The sequence below is a fragment of the Papio anubis genome, chromosome 4 (assembly GCF_008728515.1).
Source record: "Papio anubis isolate 15944 chromosome 4, Panubis1.0, whole genome shotgun sequence".
In the NCBI taxonomy this organism is placed as follows: Eukaryota; Metazoa; Chordata; class Mammalia; order Primates; family Cercopithecidae; genus Papio; species Papio anubis.
Window position 1 is genome coordinate 113,931,076 of NC_044979.1, and position 19,729 is coordinate 113,950,804.

At 44.7% G+C, this 19,729-nt stretch overlaps 1 protein-coding gene across 3 annotated transcripts in view; it reads right to left on the minus strand.

Annotated features, from left to right (window-relative positions):
• The window catches only part of GCK (glucokinase), a 49,435-nt gene that overhangs the window by 19,882 nt on the left and 9,824 nt on the right, over positions 1-19,729 (minus strand). The window contains exon 1 of one of the 3 annotated variants that reach the window (XM_021935828.2): positions 6,702-8,300. The exons of 1 other annotated variant lie outside the window; for it this stretch is intronic. In XM_021935828.2, coding sequence (XP_021791520.1) covers positions 6,702-6,770 — 69 coding nt within the window. In that variant the 5' untranslated portion in view covers positions 6,771-8,300. Of the gene's footprint in view, positions 1-6,701; positions 8,301-19,729 lie in introns of those variants that run through there. One more of the 3 variants, XM_017956741.3, reaches the window with a different exon arrangement.

The window sequence follows — 19,729 nt, forward strand, 5'->3', positions numbered from 1 at the left end:
AGAGCTTGCCTTTGTTTCTGCCCCTTCAGGCAGCAGCAGCCTTCCAGGTGGCATCTATCAGAAGATTTTTAAAAAGGTACATGCTAGGTTTTTTGTTTCTTGGGTTTAAAAAAATCTAGGCATTTAAGGAATACTTCCAGGTCATAGGCTGACTGCAGAGACACCAGAACAGAAACATCAATGATCAGACACAACGGAGAATACATACTTTGCAAAAATAGTTTGGAAAAGTCACTCTACAAATGGACAACTGAAGCCCTCAACAAACGACAAAACCAATCTCAAAGGAGGGGGAGAATCTGGCTTCCAGAATTACCACATTATACTACTCAAAATGTTAAGTTTTCAACAAAGTATTACAAAGCAAATAAAGAGGAAGATATGGCTCTATAACAGGACAAAAATAATTTAAAAGAAGCTGTCCATAAGGAATTTTAGACATTGGAATTACTAGTCAAAGACATTAAGTCAACTGTCTTAAATATGCCTAATGAACTAAAGAAAACCATGGACTAAGAACTGCAGGAAATTGGGAGAGCAATGTATTAACAGATGGGGAATGACAATAAAGATAATTTATTAAAGAGGAATCAAATAGAAACGCTGGATCTGAAAAGTACAATACTGAAATGAAAAAGTCCCTGGAGGGGTTAAATGGCCAATTTGAGCAGGCAGAAGAAAGAATCAGTGAACTTGAAGAAAAGGCAATTGAAGTTATCTAGTCTGCATAGCAGAAAAAAAGAAAGAAGAAAAATGAACAGAACCCAAGAGACCAGTAGGATGCCATCAAACATACCAATGTAAGTATATGGGAGCTCCAGAAGAAGAGAGATGGAAAGAGGAAGAAAAATATATTTGAGAAAATGTGAAATAATTTCCCAGATTTGTTGAAAGACAAACATACACATCGAAGAAGCTCAATGAAATCCAAGTGGGATAAACTCTAAGAAATCCACAGTGAAACACATTATAGTCAAACTGTCAAAAGACAAAGACAGAGAGAGAATCTTGGAAGCAGCAAGAGAGAAATGACACATAGCATACATACCAAGGATTTGCAATAAGTTTAACAGATGATTTCTCATTAGAAACCAAGGAGGCCAAATGGCAGCTGTAATAATAATTACATTTTAGGCCAGGCACGCTAGCTCATGTCTGTAATCCCAGCACTTTGGGAGGCCAAGGTGGGTGTATCACTTGAGGTCAGGTTCGAGACCAGCCTGACCAACATGGTGAAACCCCATCTCTACTAAAAATACAAAAATTAGCCGGGCATGGTGGCGGGCACCTGTAATCCCGCTAACTCAGGAGGCTGAGGCAGGAGAATTACTTGAACCTGGGAGGCGGAAGTTGCAGTGAGCAGAGATTGTGCCACTGCAATCCAGCCTGAGTGACAGAAGGAGACTGTCTCAAAATAATAATAATAATAACAACACTTTAATAATAATTGAAGTGCTGAAAGAAAAGAAAAACTATTAACTGAGAATCTTATAACCAGCAAAACTATTCTTCAAGAATAAAAAAGAAATTAGACATTTCAGATAAAGAAAACCAAAAGGAATTAATTACCTGCAGGCCTGCCCTGTAAGAAATGCTAAAGGAAAACATTGAGGCTAAAATGAAAAGACACTAAGTAGTAATTCAAAGACATCTGAAAACATAAAAGTACACTGTTAAATGTCACTATATAGGTAAATATAACAGTGAATATTAATGTAGTTTTTTTTTGGTGATTCTCGGTTTCTTATACAATTTAAAAAGCAAATGTGGAAAATAATTATAAGTTTACGTTAGTGAGGATATAATGTATAAAAACACAATTTGTGGGAATAACAATATAAAGGAAGTAGGATGGAGATGTATAGGAGTATAGTGTTCATATACTATTGGAACTATTATTCAAACTAGCTTCTTATAAGTGTAAGTTGTTAATTACCATCCCCAAGGCAATCATTAGGAAAATAACTGAAAAATATAAGAAAAGGAAAGTGACACAGGACTTTTCCTTGGTCACTTTGCAAGCTGGGGACCTCGGTGATGCCCTGCCCAGGCCTCACTTGGCCATGCTACCTGCTGCAGGAGATTGTCCACCCACCCGTGCTGCCCAGACCAAGTCTGGTTTGTGCACTGATTCCCAAGTTCTTGTCCCACACCCAAGAAGAATGAGGATACGCTGACAATCGAAGAGACAGCAAGGTGAGAATTTCACTGAGTGTTGAAAACAGCTTTCAGCAGAGAGGGGATACAGAGGTGGTCCCCCTACCTGAAGTTGGCAAAGTGCCCCCAGTGTGACTGATTCCAGGGTTTTTATGGGCTCAGAATGGGGGAGGGGCAGGCCATAGGTAGTATTAGAAAAGGCAACATTCGATTGGTTAAAAGGGATTATTCAGAGGGCAGGCAAAGAGGAATGGAAGTTCTCACTCTGGATTGTGGGTTTCATCTGGGACCAGCAGTCTGGTCTTTTAGCCTTCAGGCTATTTTTTGGCTTGAAAGTGGAGTTTCATGGGGGACAAGCTCCTATCTGCCAGGCATTTGGTTGCCTCCTGTCACTATCAAAAGGAGAAAATAATCAAAATGTAACAACACACACACAAAATCAAGAATTAAAAAAAGAATTCAGTAATGGAGGAATTGAGAAACTTAAAAATGTGTAAGACACACAGAAAAAAATAGCTCAGTGGTAGAAGTCCTTCCTAATCAGTAATTATTTTATATATAAATAGATTAAACTCCAATTAAAAGGCAGAGATTGGCAGAGTGAATAAAGAGAACATTATCCACCTGTATGCTATCTACAAGAGGCTCACTTTAGATATAAAGACAGAAGAATTTGAAAGTAGGATGGAAGAAGATATTCTGTGAAAATAACAACCAAAATGAGGGTTGTGGTGGCTGTATTATCAGCCCAAATAGATTTTAAGTAAAAAAAAAAAAAAAAAGTCTCAAGAGACAAAGAATATTATATGTTGATAAAAATTTTGATCTATTAAGAAGATATAAAAATTACAAACAGAACACCAAAATACATGAAACAAAATTTTGCAAAATTGAAGGGAGAAATAGAGAGTTCTACAATAGTAGTTGGAGACTTTAGTATACTACTTTGTTTTTTTTTTTTTATTTGTTTGTTTCTGTTTTTTCTCGAGACAGCATCTTGCTCTGTTGCCCAGGCTGGAGTGCAATGGCGTGATCTCAGCTCACTGCAACCTCTGCCTCCTGGGTTCAAGTGATTCTCCTGCCTCGACCTCCTGAGTAGCTGGGATTACAGGCATGCACCACCGTGTCTGGCTAATTTTTTTGTATTTTTGGTAGAGATGGAGTTTCACCATGTTGGCCAGGCTGGTCTTGAACTCCTGACATTGTGATCCACCCTCCTCGGCCTCCGAAAGTGCTGGGATTACAGGTGTGAGCCACCATGACTGGCCACTACTTTGAATAATGGATTAAACAACTAGACAGAAGATCAATAAGGAAAGAAAGAACTAGAACACTACTCTAAACCAATTAGACCTAACAGACATATACAGAACACTCTATCCAACAACAGCAGAATGTGCATTTTTCTCAAATGTGCATGGGAATTCTCAAGGATATTTTAGGGATAAAACAAGTCTTAGTAAATTTTAAAAATTTGAAATCATATAAAGTATCTTTTTGGATCACATGAAATAAAACTAGCAGTGAATAACAAAGGGAAAACTGGAAAACTCACAGATACATAAAATTTAAACAAGACACTTTTAAATGACTCTCAATTGCAGGGAGGGGGAGAGAGAGAACTCAGATTATTAAAATCAGGCATGAAAAAATGAAAGAGTGAATGTTATTACTGACTTTATAGAAAAAAAGGATTATGAGAGAATACTATGAACAATTTAGTATTGTTTGTTGACTTAGACAAGTTAGATAAAATGGAACTTTAACTTAGGTAAACTTGGATAACTTAGATGAAATGCAAAAATTCCGCACAGGAGCTACTACTACTAACTCAGGAAGAAACAGAAAATCTCATTAGACTACTAACAAGTAAGGAAATGGAATTAGTACTAAAAAAACCCACCAACCAAAAAAAATCCCAGGACCAGATGTCTACACTGGTAATTCTACCAACCATTTAAAGAAGAATTAACACCAATTCTCTCAAATGCTTTCAAAAAAAGAAAAGAGGAAGTAACACTTCCTGATTCATTTCATGAGGCCAGCATTGCCTTGATACTGAAGCCAGACAAAGATGCTACCTACAGGAAAAGAAACTACAGAGTAATATTTCTTGTGAATGTAGATGCAAAATCCTCAACAAAATACCAGCAAATAAAATTCTTCACTATTGAGATTTGTTTTTAGGCGAGCGTGTGGTGAAATGCATACCATAATCCCAACACTGGGAGGCGGGGTGGATCCGAGGTCAGGAGATTGAGACCATCCCTGGCTAACGCGGTGAAACCCGTCTCTACTAAATACAAAAAATTAGGTGGTGATGGTGAGCCTGTAGTCCCAACTGCCGGGAGGGCTGAGGCAGGAGATAGGCGTGAACCGGGGCCCGGAAGTGCGGTGTGAGCAGAGGTCAGCCACTGCACTCCAGCCAGAACCGGCGCCGGCGAGATTCCATCTCAAAAAAAAAAAAAGATTGTTTTGAGATGAGGTCTTACCCTGTTGCTCCAGGCTGGAGTGCAGTGGTCTTCCTCCTGCAGCCTCAACTTCTAGGCTCAAACGAAATCCCTGCCTCGGCCTCCCCAGGCTCTTTAGGACTAAAGGTGCCTGGCTCCTACATCGAGCTAACTTCGACTTCGTTCCTTCGTCCGTCATCCCTCCTCCCTCCCTCCCTCCTTCCTTCCCTTCCTTCCCTTCCTTCCTTCCCTTCCTTCCTTCCTTCCCCTTCCTTCCTTCCTTCCTTCCTTCCTTTTGACAGGTCTTGCTCTGTGCCCAGGCTGAAGTGCAGTGGGCGCCATCTCCGCTCACTGCAAGCTCTGCCGCCTGCCTCCTGAATTCACGCCATTCTCCTACCTCAGCCTCCCCGGCCGAGTAGCTGAGACTACAGGCACCCGCCCTGCCGCCTGGCTAATTTTTTTTATTTTTAGTAGAGCCGAGGTTTCCTGTATTTTGCCAGGATGGTCTCCAATCTCCTGACCTCGTGATCCACCCGCCTCCGCCTCCCAAAGTGCTGGGATTACAGGCGTGAGCCACTGTGCCAGCTGATTCTTTTCTTTCCTTTCTCCTTTTTCTTTTCTTTTCTATTTACTCTTCTCTTCTTTCTCTTCTCCTTCCTTCCTTCCTTCCTTCCTTCCTTCTTCCCTCCTTCCTTCCTTCCTTCCTTCCCTTCCTTCCTTCCTGCCTCTCTCTCTCTTTCTTTCTTTCTTTCTTTCAGATGGAGCTTTGCTCTTGTTGCCCAGGCTGGAGTGCAATGGCATGATCTTGGCTCACTGCAACCTCCATCTCCCAGGTTCAAGCGACTTTCCTGCCTCAGCCTCCTGAGTAGCTGGGATTACAGGCATGGGCCACCACGCCTAGCTAATTTTGTATTTTCAAGTGAGGCAGGGTCTCTCGTTGGTCCAGGCTGGGGTCCTAGAACTCCTGACCTCCAGGCTGATCCTGTTGCCTCCCGGCCTCTCAAAGTGCTGGGATTACAGGTGTGAGCTACCACGTCCAGCTCTAATTTTCAATTTTTTTGTAGGGGTGGGATCTTGCTTACTTGCCCAGGCTTTTCTCAAACTCCTGGTTTCAGGTGATCCTCCCACACCAGCCTCCCAAAGTGTTGGAATTACAGGCATGAGCCATTGTACCCAGCCTCTTCAGCATATCTTCAGGTTATGGTTATGGATTATATATAAAAGTGAAATTTATCCCAGGAATACAAGAATAGTTCAACATACAAAAATTAATGTAATATACTACAATAATGGAATAAAACAAAGAAACTACATGGTCATATTGATTGATGCAGAAAAAAGCATCTGACAAAACTCAACACCCTATCTTCATTGAAACAAGAAGAAAATTTCCTCAACATGATAAAAGTCATATACGAAAACCCCATAGCTAATGTCATACTCAATGGCAAAAGACTTAAACTTTCTTCCTAAGATAGAAACAAGACAAGAATACCCACTTTTGCCACTTCTTTCAACATAGTAGTGGAGCAGTTAGGGAAGAAATTTCTAACCAAAGCAATTAGAGAAGAAAAATAAATAAAAGGTATCCATATTGGAAAGTGCTATGGAAAATTCTTTGTGTCCCCCTCAAAATTCATATGTTAAATCTGCTGTGTGGTGATATTAAGAGGTGGGACCTTAGGAGGTGACTAGGTCATGAGGGTAGAGCCCACATAAAAAGAAAAAGAGCCCTTATAAAAAGAATCCCAGAGGCCGGGCATGGTGGCTCATGCCTGTAATCCCAGCACTTTGGGAGGACAAGGTGGGCAGATCACGAGGTCAGGAGATCGAGACCATCCTGGCCAACATGGTGAAACTCTGTCTCTACTAAAAATACAAAAATCAGCTGGGCGTGGTAACAGGTGCCTGTGATCCCAGCTACTCGAGAGGCTGAGGCAGAAGAATCGTTTGAACCAGGGAGTCGGAGGTTGCAATGAGCCGAGATTGTGCCACTGCACTCCAGCCTGGTGACAGAGTGAGACTCTGTCTCAAACAAACAAACAAACAAAAACCAAACCAAACAAACAAAAAAACGGAATCCCAGAGAGCTACCTTGCCTTTTCCACCATGTGAGGACACAGCTAGAAGGTGCCATGTATGAACCAGAAAGCAGGCCTTCATCAGACAGTGAATTAGCTGGTGCCTTGATCTTGGACTTCTCAGCCTCCAATTTATGGCATTTTGTTACAGCAGCCCAAGTGGACTAAGACAGAAAGAAGGAAATAAAACTATATTTATTTCAGATGACATGATCTTATGTAGATAACCATAAATAATCCACAAAAATATGTGAGCTAATATTTGAGATCAAATTGAGCTAATAAGCTAATTTGGCAAAGTTCCAGCACACAAATATCAACACACAAAAATCAGGATTTTTTTATACACTAGCAACAAATAATCCAAACAGGAAATTAAGAAACACTTAATTATGTGAAATTAGGGAACACTTCACACAGTCATTTAGGAATCCAGGGTTCTTCTACTTTATGGCTCCACCCACCCCCTAATGGTTAGCATCATTATCTGCAGCTAACCGACAGAAAGGTGAGAAAGATCATAAAGAAGCTGTCCTCTTCTTAGGAGCCTGCATCTGGAAATGGAAATGGTATATGTTGCTCCACTGAAATTGCATGGAGACATCTCACTGCAAGGGAGGCTGAGAACTACAGAACAGCTGGCCAGCTGTTGCTAGCATTGTCATCACTGTGGAGAAAGAGGACATGGGTTTGGGTCTAGAACTAGGAAGCTCTGCCATGTTCACTGGATTCCTAAATGACTGTGTGGAGGAGAACCTCCCAGCTGATGAAGAACTGCATTTGACTATTATATGGGCAACAAATACAATTCTACTATGTAACTCTATTTCATGTTTTGCTGTATTGGTTACTGCAGTGAATTGTTCCCTAGTAACTACTCAGAATGATGGTATCAATGACCAAAAATATGTTGGGAAGGGGATACTGGATCACTCATTACTCATTGTTTCTTGAGAACCTAATTTGTGCTTAGTCTGAAGTTAGAAAAGTGATTAGTTTTTAGTTTCCAAGGAGCTTACCATCTAGCAGAAGAGACAAATGAACAGCTTAATACAACCAGATACCAGCAAAGCTACAGCGTCTTTGGGAACATAAAGAGACTGATAGGTTTCGTTTTGTTTTGTTTTCTGAAGGCAACAGGGCAGGATTTCTTTGATGCACTAGGGGGAACTGGCTAGGAAGGGAAGGACATTCCAGATAGAGAGACCAGCAGGACAGTGTCAGGGGTGTTTGGAGAAACACAAATATTTGAGTGGTTCAGACTTAAGGCACCCCAAGGGAACACCTAGCAAATGAGGCTGAGGCAGACGAGAAACAAACAACAGAGTGGAAACCAAAATATTCTGTCTGCTCAGAAAGAGAAAAGTGCTGCTGTAAATAGCATTTGGGCCAAAGGGGAAATCTGCATTGCATTACAGACCATTTATAAATGAATAACCATGAATGTACAAAATATTAAAAGTATGGCTAATAGCTAAAGCTGTCTCAGAGGAACATTTACACCCATAAAGGCACTTACTATAAAGTAAATGGGGCTGGGCATGGTGGCTTACGCCTGTAATCCCAGTACTTTGGAAAGCTGAGGCGGGAGGATCACTTGAACCAAGGAGTTCAAAACCAGCCTGGGCAACAAAGTGAGACCCCATCTCTACAAAAAAAATAATAAATAAAATATTAGCCAGCTGTGGTGGTGTGTGCCTGAGGTCCCAGTTACTCAGGAGGCTGAGGTGGGAGAATTGCTTGAGCCCAGGAGGTCAAGGCTGCAGTGAGCCATGATTGCACCACTGCACTTCAGCCTGGGCTATCAAGCGAGACCCTCTCTCCAAAAAATAAATAAAATAAAATAAATGGGAAATCAGTGAGCAAAGCATTTCTCTCAAGATGCTCAAAACCTCAATACACAGATAAAGTAAACAAAAGGAAAATCAGATTAAAGGAATTGATAGGCCGGGCATGGTGGCTTACGCCTGTAATCCCAGCACTTTGGGAGGCCGAGGTGGGCGGATCACAAGGTCAGGAGATCGAGACCATCCTGGCTAACACGGTGAAACCCCGTCTCTACTAAAAATACACACACACAAAAAAAAAAAAATTAGCCGGTTATGGTGGCGGGCGCCTGTAGTCCAGTTATTTGGAGGCTGAGGTAGAGAATGGCATGAACCCGGGAGGCGGAGCTTGTGCAGCTGAGATTGCTTACCAGCACTCCAGCCTGGGCGATAGAGCGAGATCTCATCTCAAAAAAAAAAAAAAGGAATTGATAGTGATAAAAGCAGAGACTAATTATACAGAAAACAAACAAAAGCCACAGTAAACTCAATTAACAAATCCCAAACCCAGTTTTTTAAAAAGGCTAACAAAATAGATGAATTTTTTTTTTTTTTTTTTTTTTTTTTTGAGAGGATTTGCCTCACTCTGTCAGCCCCAGGCTAGGAGTGCAGGGTGAGATCTTGGCTCACTGCAAACTCCTCCGCCTTCCCCGGTTCACGCATTCTCCTGCCTCAGCCTCCCAAGTAGCTGGGACTACAGGCTCAGCCACTATGCCTGGCTAATTTTTGTAATTTTAGTAGAGATGGGATTTCAATCGTGTTAGCTTGCATGTTCTGACTTCCTGACCTTGTGATCCACCCACCTTGGCCTCCCAAAGTGCTGGGATTACAGGTGTGAGCCACCGCTGCCTGGCCCTAGATGAACATTTTTGATTAGATTTGGTAATCTGATCAAATATAACAGAGAAGACACTAACAAACAACTAGAGGAAATGTCTGATTTTCAAAATATAATATATAAATTATCAAAATTGACTCAGGAGGACAGAAAAACCTGAACAGATGGATAACAATAGAAGAAAAGTTAACAGATATGGAAAAATATTCCTCTAACAAGAGTATCAAGTCCAGTTAGTTTTTTTTTGAGATGGAGTCTTGCTGTGTTGCCCAGGCTGGAGTGCGGTGGTGCTATATCAGCTCACTGCAACCTCTGACTCACAGGATCCAGCAATTCTCCTGCTTCAGCCTCCCAAGTAGCTGGGATTACAAGCGCGCATAACACACCCGCTAATTTTTTGTATTTTTAGTAGAGATGAGGTTTCACCATGTTGGCCAGGCTGGTCTTGAACTCGTGACATCGTGATTCACCTGTCTCAGCCTCCTAAGTGCTGGGATTACAGATGTGAGCCACTGCGCCCGGCCAACAGCTAGTTTTTAAAAAACAAATATGGATACAGAAATGTCCAATGCAAGGCCCCAGCCAAGGACGAGGCAGAGTCATGGCTTATTGAATGAGGTGGTGACAGACAAGACCTGTGGGCGTCAGGGAATGTATGTGAGGGACACACAGCTGGGACACTGAGTCCTGCATTCATGTTTATGACAACACAGAAACGATGGGCTGGAAGAATAACATAATAGCTCATGTATACTTTGTGCCAGGTGCTGTCTTAAGCTCTTCTATGGATTAATTTATTGGATCCTCACAGCAGCGCTATGGAGAGATAAAGTAAATTTCCCTTGTGACCCTTGCTAATACAAGGTCCAAACCCTGGCACTCTGTCTTCAGGGCCCACCCTGCATCACTGAGCCATCCTGCCTCTGGCTAGCTGGAGGGAGGGACAGACAGGCTGAAATGTCATAGAAGGAGCTACAGTGATGGGTGAGGAGTACTGCTGGGTGGTAGGTAGTGGGAGGAAAGGGCTGGGGATCCAGCTCACAGACACAAACAGGGATGCAGGCCCAGGGTGCTTGTTAGGACCAGGGTAGAACCAGTCCACCTCTTAGCAGAAACATACCTGAATAAACATCCAGAATCTTCCAACTCAATAAGAAGGTAACAACAACCCAATTTTTAAAAACTCACAAAAAAATGCCCACTAGGCATACAGAAATATGTGCAACATTATTATTAGTCAGTTGTAGAAATGCAAATTACAACCACACTAATATATCAGTACACAGTCACCAGAGTGGCTAACATTTAAAAGATGGATGAAACCGAGTGTGGGGAGGAGGATGTGGAGCAACTGGAATCCTCAAACACTGCTGATGGAAATGCAACACGGTACAGGCCACATTGGAAAACAGTTTGGCAGGTTTTCTAAGTTTAAATGTACACTTAACCACACGATACCACTCCTAGGTATTTATCCCGCCAAATGAAAACTGTCTACACAAAGACTTGTACTTGAATGTTCACAGTGGCTTCAGTCATTATAGCCAAAGCCTGGAAACAATCCAACTGCCCATCAGCTGGTGAATGAATAAATGAATGAACACACTGTAGTACAGCCATACAGTGGAATACTCACTGCTCAGCAATGGCAAAGGAGGGAGGATTGACACACTGCTGAGCTAGGCATTACGTTAAGTGAAAGAAGCCAGACACAGAAGACTATATTCTCAGTGATCTCATGTATAGAACATTCTAGAAAAGGCAAAACCAAGGAAACAGAAAACAGATGAGTGATTTCCAGTGGCTAGGGTGGGAGAAGTGATTGACAGCAAGGGGTGGGGCTGAGGGAATTATTTGAGTGATGGGAAGATTCTGCCTTAATGGTGATGGTGGTTATATAACCATATATATTTGATAAAACTCATCAAACTGTATGCTTAAAAAGTAAATGTTATTGTATGCATATTATATGTTTTTTTTTTTTTTTGATGGAATCTCGCTTTGTCATCCAGGCTGGAGTGCAGTGGTGTGATCTGGGCTCACTGCAACCTCTGCCTCCTGGGTTCAAGAGATTCTCATGCCTCAGCCTCCCGAGTAGCTGGGATTACAGGCACCTGCCACCACTCCCGGCAGGTGACAGTGAAGCCATTGTTCCAGCTCGCTCAGTGGGACTTGGGGCAGGAAACAGGAGATCTGGGGAGCTGGTGGGACTCTTACTAGCTACCTGACCTTGGATGAGTGATTCATTCCTCCAGAGCTTCTGTTTCTTCATCTATGAAATGGGAGAAGATCCCACCTCATTCCAAGGAGCTGCATGGGGATTAAAGGAAAAATCTTGACACTCAAACCCAATTTTCTGTTGTTACAGGGCCAAGGAGCTCTGGGCCTGAGAGGGGAAGAGTCTGTCTTCAGGTCAGCATTGCCCAGTATTACAGCTGGATGTTTGTCCACACGAACCTCATGTTGAAATTTGATCCTCAGTGTTGGAGGTGGGAGCCTAATGGGAGATGTTTGGGTCATGGGGGCAGATCCTTCATAAATAGATTAATGCCCTTCCTTAGGGGAAGGGGGTGAGTTATTTCTCACTCTATTAGTTCCCAAAACAGCTTACTATTAGGAAGAGCCTGGCACCTCCCTGCCCCCTCGTGCTTCCTCTCTCACTATGTGATATCTGCACATGCAGGCTCTGCTTCACCTTCCGCCATGAGTGGAAGCAGCCTGAGGTCCTCATCAGAAGCAGTTTTTGGTGCCATGCTTCTTGTACAGCCTGCAGAACTGTGAGCCAAATAAACCTCCTTTCTCTGTAAATTATCCAGCCTCAGGTATGCCTTTATAGCAGCATAAATGGACTAAGACATCAGGGCTCCCTGAAAATCAGCAAGGTCATTGGCAAAAGCAAAGCTATCCAGCAGGAGCCTCTGCTTCTCCTTCTTCTTTCTTCTTCCTTCTTCCGTCTTCCTCTCCCTCTCCCTCTCCTTCCTTCCCTTCCCTCCCTCCCTCCCTCCTTTCTTTCTCTTTCTTTTTTTTTTCTTTCTTTCTTTCTTTCTTTCTTTCTTTCTTTCTTTCTTTTTTTTCTTTCTTTCTTTTCCTCTTCCATCCTTCCTCTCTTTCTTTCTTTCCTTTCTTTTTCTTGTGCTTCCTAATCCTCCTCTTCCTCCTCCTTCTTTTTCTCCTCCTCTTCCTCCTCTTCCTCTTTTTCTTCTTCCTCTCCTTCTCCTTCTTTTCTTCTTCTTCTTTCTTCTTTTTTGAGACAGGGTCTTGCTCTGTCACCCAAGCTGGAGTGTAGTGGTGTGAACATGACTCACTGCAGTCTCAACCTCCTGGGCTCAAGAGATGCTCCTGCCTCAGCCTTCCAAGTAGCTGGGACTACAGGTGTGCACCACCACACCTGGTCAATTAAAACATTTTTTTTGTAGAGCCAGGGTCTTGCTACGTTTTCCAAGCGGGTCTTCAACTCCTGGGCTCAAGCAGTCCTCCCACTTCAGCCTCCCAAAGTGCTGGGATTACAGGCATGACTATCACACTTGGCTGCTTCCCCATCTTCTTCAGGTCTCAGCCCAAAGGTCACTTGGAGAGCATCACTATATTAGGCTGTTCTTGTGCTGTTGTAAAGAAATACCCGAGGCTGGATAAATTATAAAAAAAAAGAGGTTTAATTGACTTACAGTTTTGCAGACAGAACAAGAAGCATGGCATTGGCATTTGCTTCTCGTGAGGCCTCTGGAATCTTAAAATCATGGCAGAAGGAGAAGGAGGAGCAGGTGTCTCAAGCAAGAGTGGGAGCAGGAGAATGAGAGGGGGTCTGACTCTTTCAAACAACCAGCTATCAAGTGAACTCACCCATCACCAAGGGGATGGCACTAAACCAAGGATCTGTCCCCATGACACAGACACCTCCTGCCAGGCCCCGCCTCCAACATAAGGGACTACATTTCAACATGCGATTTGGAGAGAACAAATATCCAAAGTATATCAGTCACTATTGGAAACCACCTCGTGTTCTATTTGTTTACTGTTAATTGTCTTTGCCCTCTAAGAGGCAACGCCCAGGAGAGCAGGAGCCCAGTCTATCTCGTTCAGGTCTCCAAGACCCAGGGCCTGGTCCGTCGTGGGCTCTCACTGCTCAGCAGCTGCTCTATGACCTGCAGGCCAGTGCAGCCTTGAACTGTTCCCTGAGTCCAGGCTCTGGTCTCACTTTCCCAGCGTCCTGTTACCCAGCACTGGCAGGTCTCTGGGCCAGCTCCTGGGCAGCAATGGGGGCAAAAATGGGGCAGTTGTCCATGCGTACTCCTAGGGGTGGGGTGGATACATTCTTGCCCTCCAACATCCAGTTCCCATTCCTTCTTGCTCATGGAGCCTCCGTTTTATTCAGGGGTCAAGTAGTAATGGACTCAGCACTGGGGGCTGAATGCCCCGGACAAATTCACCCTGCTCTCTTCTGCTAGAGCTGGCTTCAGGACAGTGAGATGTGAGAAGGGAGGCCTCTGGGGAGATATAGTGGGGGATCCCCTTCCCCTCTTGTTTCCAGAACATTGTTGGGTTTGTTTGTACCTCCTGTGCTTGTGGCGACATCTGGCAGATGTGGGGAAGGCTATGATAATCTGGAAAGCTGACCCAGAGCCTGACACCAGGCTGAGAGCTGCCTGCCTCTAGGCTCTTTCTTATGTGCTTTGACAACGCCTCTTGGTGAATCCAGTTTAGAGTATCTGGTACAGCCTAGACAACCCTAACAGACACAGTGGGCTTAACAGTTCGTTCTGTTCAGCTCTGTGTGAGAGGTGCTCCAAAGAGATGGAAATGAGGCGTGGTAGGTACAAAACGTAGTTACTGTTTACAGGGTGGGGTTCGGAAAAGCAGGTGAGGCAGCAGCTGGGGAGGTGGAGCTCCCAGCCAGGTGACCAAAATCCAGTGCTGTGCTGGAGAAGGGTTAGCAACCGGCTGTCCAGGGAAGCAGACCTGACTGGCAGCGTTTGCTGCCTTCTGTGTTGTTGGCACTTCACCTGATGTCACTCTAGGGGGAGTGGAGCAGAGGCCGCACCAGTGCCCCTCCTGAACCGCAGCTTGGAGCCCTGGGTCTGTCATAGAATCACCCGATGCTTCCCTGCTCTGCCTGCCTCCAATCCAAAGATTTCCTCACATCTGATCCTCCTGACCTACCCAGGCCAACTTGCCACCTCTAAGAGGCTGCAGTTCTCATGGGGATTGGTTACAGATGCATCCACTGGCTTGACGTGGTGGGCTGGGCTGTGTCTGAAAGGACTGAGGGAAGCAAACCATTCCACCCATTGTCTTTGTCCAGCATTACCTGCCCAACCAGCCAAATTCAGGCCAATGCTGCCCTCCTGGATTTCCTGGGAGGGTGAACCACATGCATGTCCTTAGCAGCCACATTGAAAAGGTATTGGAGAGCTAATTTACTGATAGCAGGATCACTCTCTAGGATTACAATACTCTAGGGTTTTAAATGAAAAAAAGTATGATGCCCATCTGAAAACTCCATCTAGTCCCCCCAATATCACAAAACTCTCCAAATATAGCAATCCACAAAGGACTTTTGCATAATACAATGCATTTAAAATACCAACTACCTAATTATATAATCCCTGAAGAACTCAGCAGTGGGTACATTTGTATGCAGTACATGATGACTCTGTTCATTTCAGATGCTGTAGGAGATGCTATGGGTGCCTGCTGGGCCCCTACGCCCACCCCCAGCTGCCCAGGGTTGAAGAGAAGAGCTGGACTTCTTTCCTGGGACTTACTCCTGATCTACAAAGTTACTTCACCTAGAAATAACTGGGAAGTTATGCCCTTCCTAGGGCTGGCAGAGAAAACACATTGTGTTATGCACAATTTGGGACATATACTAAAAATTGATTTGTTGTTTATCTGAAATTCAAATTTAACTGAGTGCCCTAATTGTTTATTTGCTAAAGGTGGCAGCCCGAGCCTTTCCCCAGGGGCCTCCAGCCAGTGACTGACTCATGTAGGAGCACAAAGGCTGGCCCCTGCCTCAGAGGGACAACCCTGTGATGTCATTCACATTTGAGAGCTCCCTGCTGGGTCAGACCAAGGCTCACCTGCTGCTGAATCTGTACCTTTGCCTATTTCTACCCCATCTCATCCTGAGAGTACCCTCCCACTCAATCACAGGTGCCAGAATCCTTATCTCAGGCTCTGCTTCAAGAACCTAACACAGTCTACCGGGGTGGTCCTAGAAATCAGCCTATGAGGGTGGGACTCTGGAGTAGGATCACTTCCAGCTGGATGCCACCTCACTGGTGGTAGGAGTACCGGCAGTCCCTGATACATTGCAGCAGTGGATCACCAAGGCCCTGCCCGTGGGGAGTGGGGATGGAGGTGGACAGGGAGGTGCTTGCTTACTCAGTGTCTCTGGCACCGAGGGTGTGGGGGAGATACTAACCCGAAGGACTATGCCACCGAGACCTGTTGATCAGTGGAGCGATGCGTGGAAAAGAGAAAATGGCAGGATCAGGTCTATCAATTTAAAGCCAAGTCTGAGAGCCAGACGGTCTTCTCAGCAGTGTTTAAAGAGACGCTTGTCTCCTATAGTGAGGCAGACAGAGCTAGAGACTAGGCACAGGACTCAATTGTAAAAGCAGCAGCAGAACTTCAGCAAGGTCTGAGTCCTCCAGCAAGGCAAGCCAGGGCCGTGATGAGAAGGAGTATACACTGTGGTATGCTGGGAAATGGCTAACAATCTGCTGTCTAGAGATGCAGGATGCCCTGGTTTGTAGCATTTTCTGATTTTCATGGTTTAAATACACCCATCATGGCCCATTTCCAGCTACCGACGTGGTGTCACTGAATGAAGATTTGGAAAGAGATGTGCACAATTGATTTTCTAATGTGCTAGTGGGTGCGCTTGAGAATTTTGAATTCCCAGATTCCCACAAGCCACCTGCACCTACAGAAGTAGTCTTGCTGTGAGAAGGAGGCCTTTTCTCTCTTGAAAAGTATGCAGATGTCTGAAAGAGACAAGTGCCCCAGGAGACAATGCATGCCTTCCTCATGATTGGCCCCCACCTCCCCTCCTGGCCACAAAGAGGGTCAAATCTCAGCATGGCCCAAGTTGGACCTGTCAAGGAAGAAAAAAAATTGTATGCCACAGGAACTTCAGTCTTTGGCTAACAAGTACTAGCAGGAAGTGGGAGACTAGATCCCAAAGGTGCTGGAGCTTATGCTTGAGATGGTCCCAAAGGTGCTGGATCCTGTGCCTGAGACCAGATCCTGAAGGTGCTGACTGAGGCAGGTGGGATATCAAGAGGATAAGGGGACTTTGCTGATGTGGGGACATTCTCCTATGATGCAGGATTTAACACCCTGGCACAGGTCCCAAGAGAGGGCTCTGATACATTGCTGGGGTGGCTCTTGGTAGCTTAGAAAAAGCAACAACTCGATTAAATGAAGTAGAGATGTTGAGTTTACGTGATGGACCAACAGGAAGTGATCAAAAGGATAAAAGAAATGGGGCAAAATATAATTGACCTACTCTATAAGATCAAAAAGCCTGTAAGCTGGCTATGTTCCCTGGAAAGGCGTGGAAGACACTCTGCTTCCCAGGTTGTAAAGAATCTGCTGCTGTAGGGCACATGGCTGAGGCTCAGTAGGGCTGTCCTCTGTAGACCAGAATTGATGGGAGACATTTTGCAGAGCTTCTCCCCCTAATGGCAGTGGGGATGATAGACCGCTTAAGGGCAGAGACCAGGGGCAGCACTTAGAAGCACATCAGAAGCAAAGTGGGAATAATTATCATATTGGGCACCAAGGTCAGCCTAACAACCAGAAGGGATTAGCCTATAGGGGTCTAAGGAGAAGGCTAATAGAATGTTGGGTTCTGAGGGGCCAGAAAGGATGAACGAAGGCCAAGGTCAGTCACCCCAGTGGAAAGTTAGGATGGAAAGGCACAGTTTCTAAACCTCAGCCAGTTCTCAGAATCAGAACCCATTGATTGAAAGAGGGACTGGGTTCCCGTGGGAAAGACTCTGTAGCACCACAGCAAGTGTGTGTAATAGGAACCTATGGTTATTTATATTTGACCATACTGAGTAAGGGTAATACTCAGATCTTTTGATAGTGATTTCATAGCAATTCACACTTTTTTTTGAGATAGAGTCTCACTCTGTTACCCAGGCTGGAGTGCAGTGGTGTGATTTTGGCTCACTGCAACCTCTGCCTCCTGGGTTCAAATAGTTCTTTCTGCCTTGGCCTCCTGAGTAGCTGGGATTACAGGCACCCACCACCACGCCCAGCTAATTTTTGTATTTTTTAGTAGAGATGGGGTTTCACCATGTTGGCCAAGCTGGTCTTGAACTCCTGACCTCAGGCAATCCGCCTGCTTCAGCCTCCCAAAGTGCTGGGATTACAGGTGTGAGACACTGCACCCAGCCAGCAATTCACACTTGTATCTAGCGTCCCAAAGTGCTATCATGGCTGTCCTAGTCAAGTGCAGGCTTATTGGGGTAAGACGACAAATATAGTTCTGGCCCAGGTATGTCTCATGCTGGATCCACTAGTTCTGTGTATTCACCCAGAAATAATTTCCTTAGATCCTGAATAAATCATTGGAATGAATATACTTAACCATCAGAAGAGTCCTTACAATGGTTCCTTGATTTATAGAATAAGCAACATTTGCAATAGCAAAAGCGAAGTGAAAATGCTGCACTCCCGCCCAGCCAAAATAGAAAAACACAAATCTGGTGGGATGGCAGAAATTATTGCCATTCTCAAAGACTTAAAGGATGTATGTAGAGTGGTGGGTCACATCATATCAACCTTTCATTCTCCAGTCTGATCCCTGCAATAACTGGTTGGATCAGTCCTGACCCTTAGGCTATGTGATTGGCAAATCTAAGGATACTCTGCATGGAATGTGAGATTAAGCCCCAATAGGAGTCACTGTCCAAACCCCTAGGGCTCTGGACCAAGGTCACGCCATCAGCAGCAGAGAACCAAACACCACTTGTAAAGCATTTCCTGGCATGCCACCCAGCAGAGTATCTGACCATAGGACATTAAGTGACCATGTGGCCATAACTGCCCATTATGAGTTTGGTGCTGTCAGACCCACTAGGTCATAAGCCATCCAACATAAGATGGAACTGCCATATCTGGAATCAGGCTTGAGCAGGTCTAGATGACACAGATAAGCCACAGGGACAGGTGGCCCAGACCCACCTGCCATCTACCACTGTTGCACGAATATTGGCCCCTGTGCCTCTCTTTCACTCACATGCATACATGGCCTCCTGGTGGGGGGTGTCTTTTGTCTAGCTGCTGGAGGAGGGAAAAATCCACCTACGCATCGATCATGGATAGGTTAGTTTGGCATGTCGACGCAAGCTGGAAATGGACTTCTGCTGTAGTTCAGCCCCACTCAAGGTGGCCCTGAAAGACACTGGGGAGAAGAAATCCTCTTAACAGAGTTTTGGAGGGTGCACCTGCTTATTCACTTTGTGTGGAGAGAGATGTGGCCTAAGGTAAAGATAGACTCATGGACATTAGTGAATAGCTTAGCTCATTCTTCAGCAGCTTGGAAGGAGCAACATTAGAAGACTGGGGAAAAGCAGTGGCATGGGGGAAAGTTATAGAGATAAACCTGTGTGAGTGGGCACAGAGTATGAGACATTAATGACAGCCAGAAACCACTTCTTATGGAAGAGGCAATAATAACCAAGTGGATAGGATGGCCAGGCAGCTGAATGTTGGCCACCATGAACTCAGAAACAGATAATCATGGGGTCAGAGAAGGAAGCTATGCCTGTGCCCAGAAGCATACATTCCCTCTCATCAAGACTGACCTAGTTTTGCTGCTGTTGGATGTAGGAACTGCCAACAATAGCGACTGGTGCTGAATCCCTGGTATGACACTGCTCCTGGAGGAGACCAACCAGCCACTACTGGGTGACAAGTTGACTAAATCGGGGCCCTTCCAACCTGGAAATGGCAGCATTTTCTCTTGACTTGGATTGACATGTATTCCAGCCAGCAATGAACTTGCCTTTCCTACCCTCTGTGCATCCTCTTGGAGGCACAGTGGAGCTGTCATCTTGAAGATGACACCCATGAGGAGGGCCCACTGTCCTCCAGAATGCAATAACACTCTAATGGCTATGGGATGAGGCCATGTTCCTGAAAGGTAAAATATGTGAATTTGGGAACCAAGAGCTCTTCATCACTCTCCATGATCCACTTGAGAAATCTGTGCTTCCACCATTCACAACTTTAGGTTTTGTGGGTCTAGAAGTCCTGGTTCTCAGAGGGGGTCCTTCCACCAGGTGATACATTAACACGTTCACTAAATGTACAGCTACAGTTGCCTCCTGGTCATGCTGTGCTCCTTGTGCCCGTAGC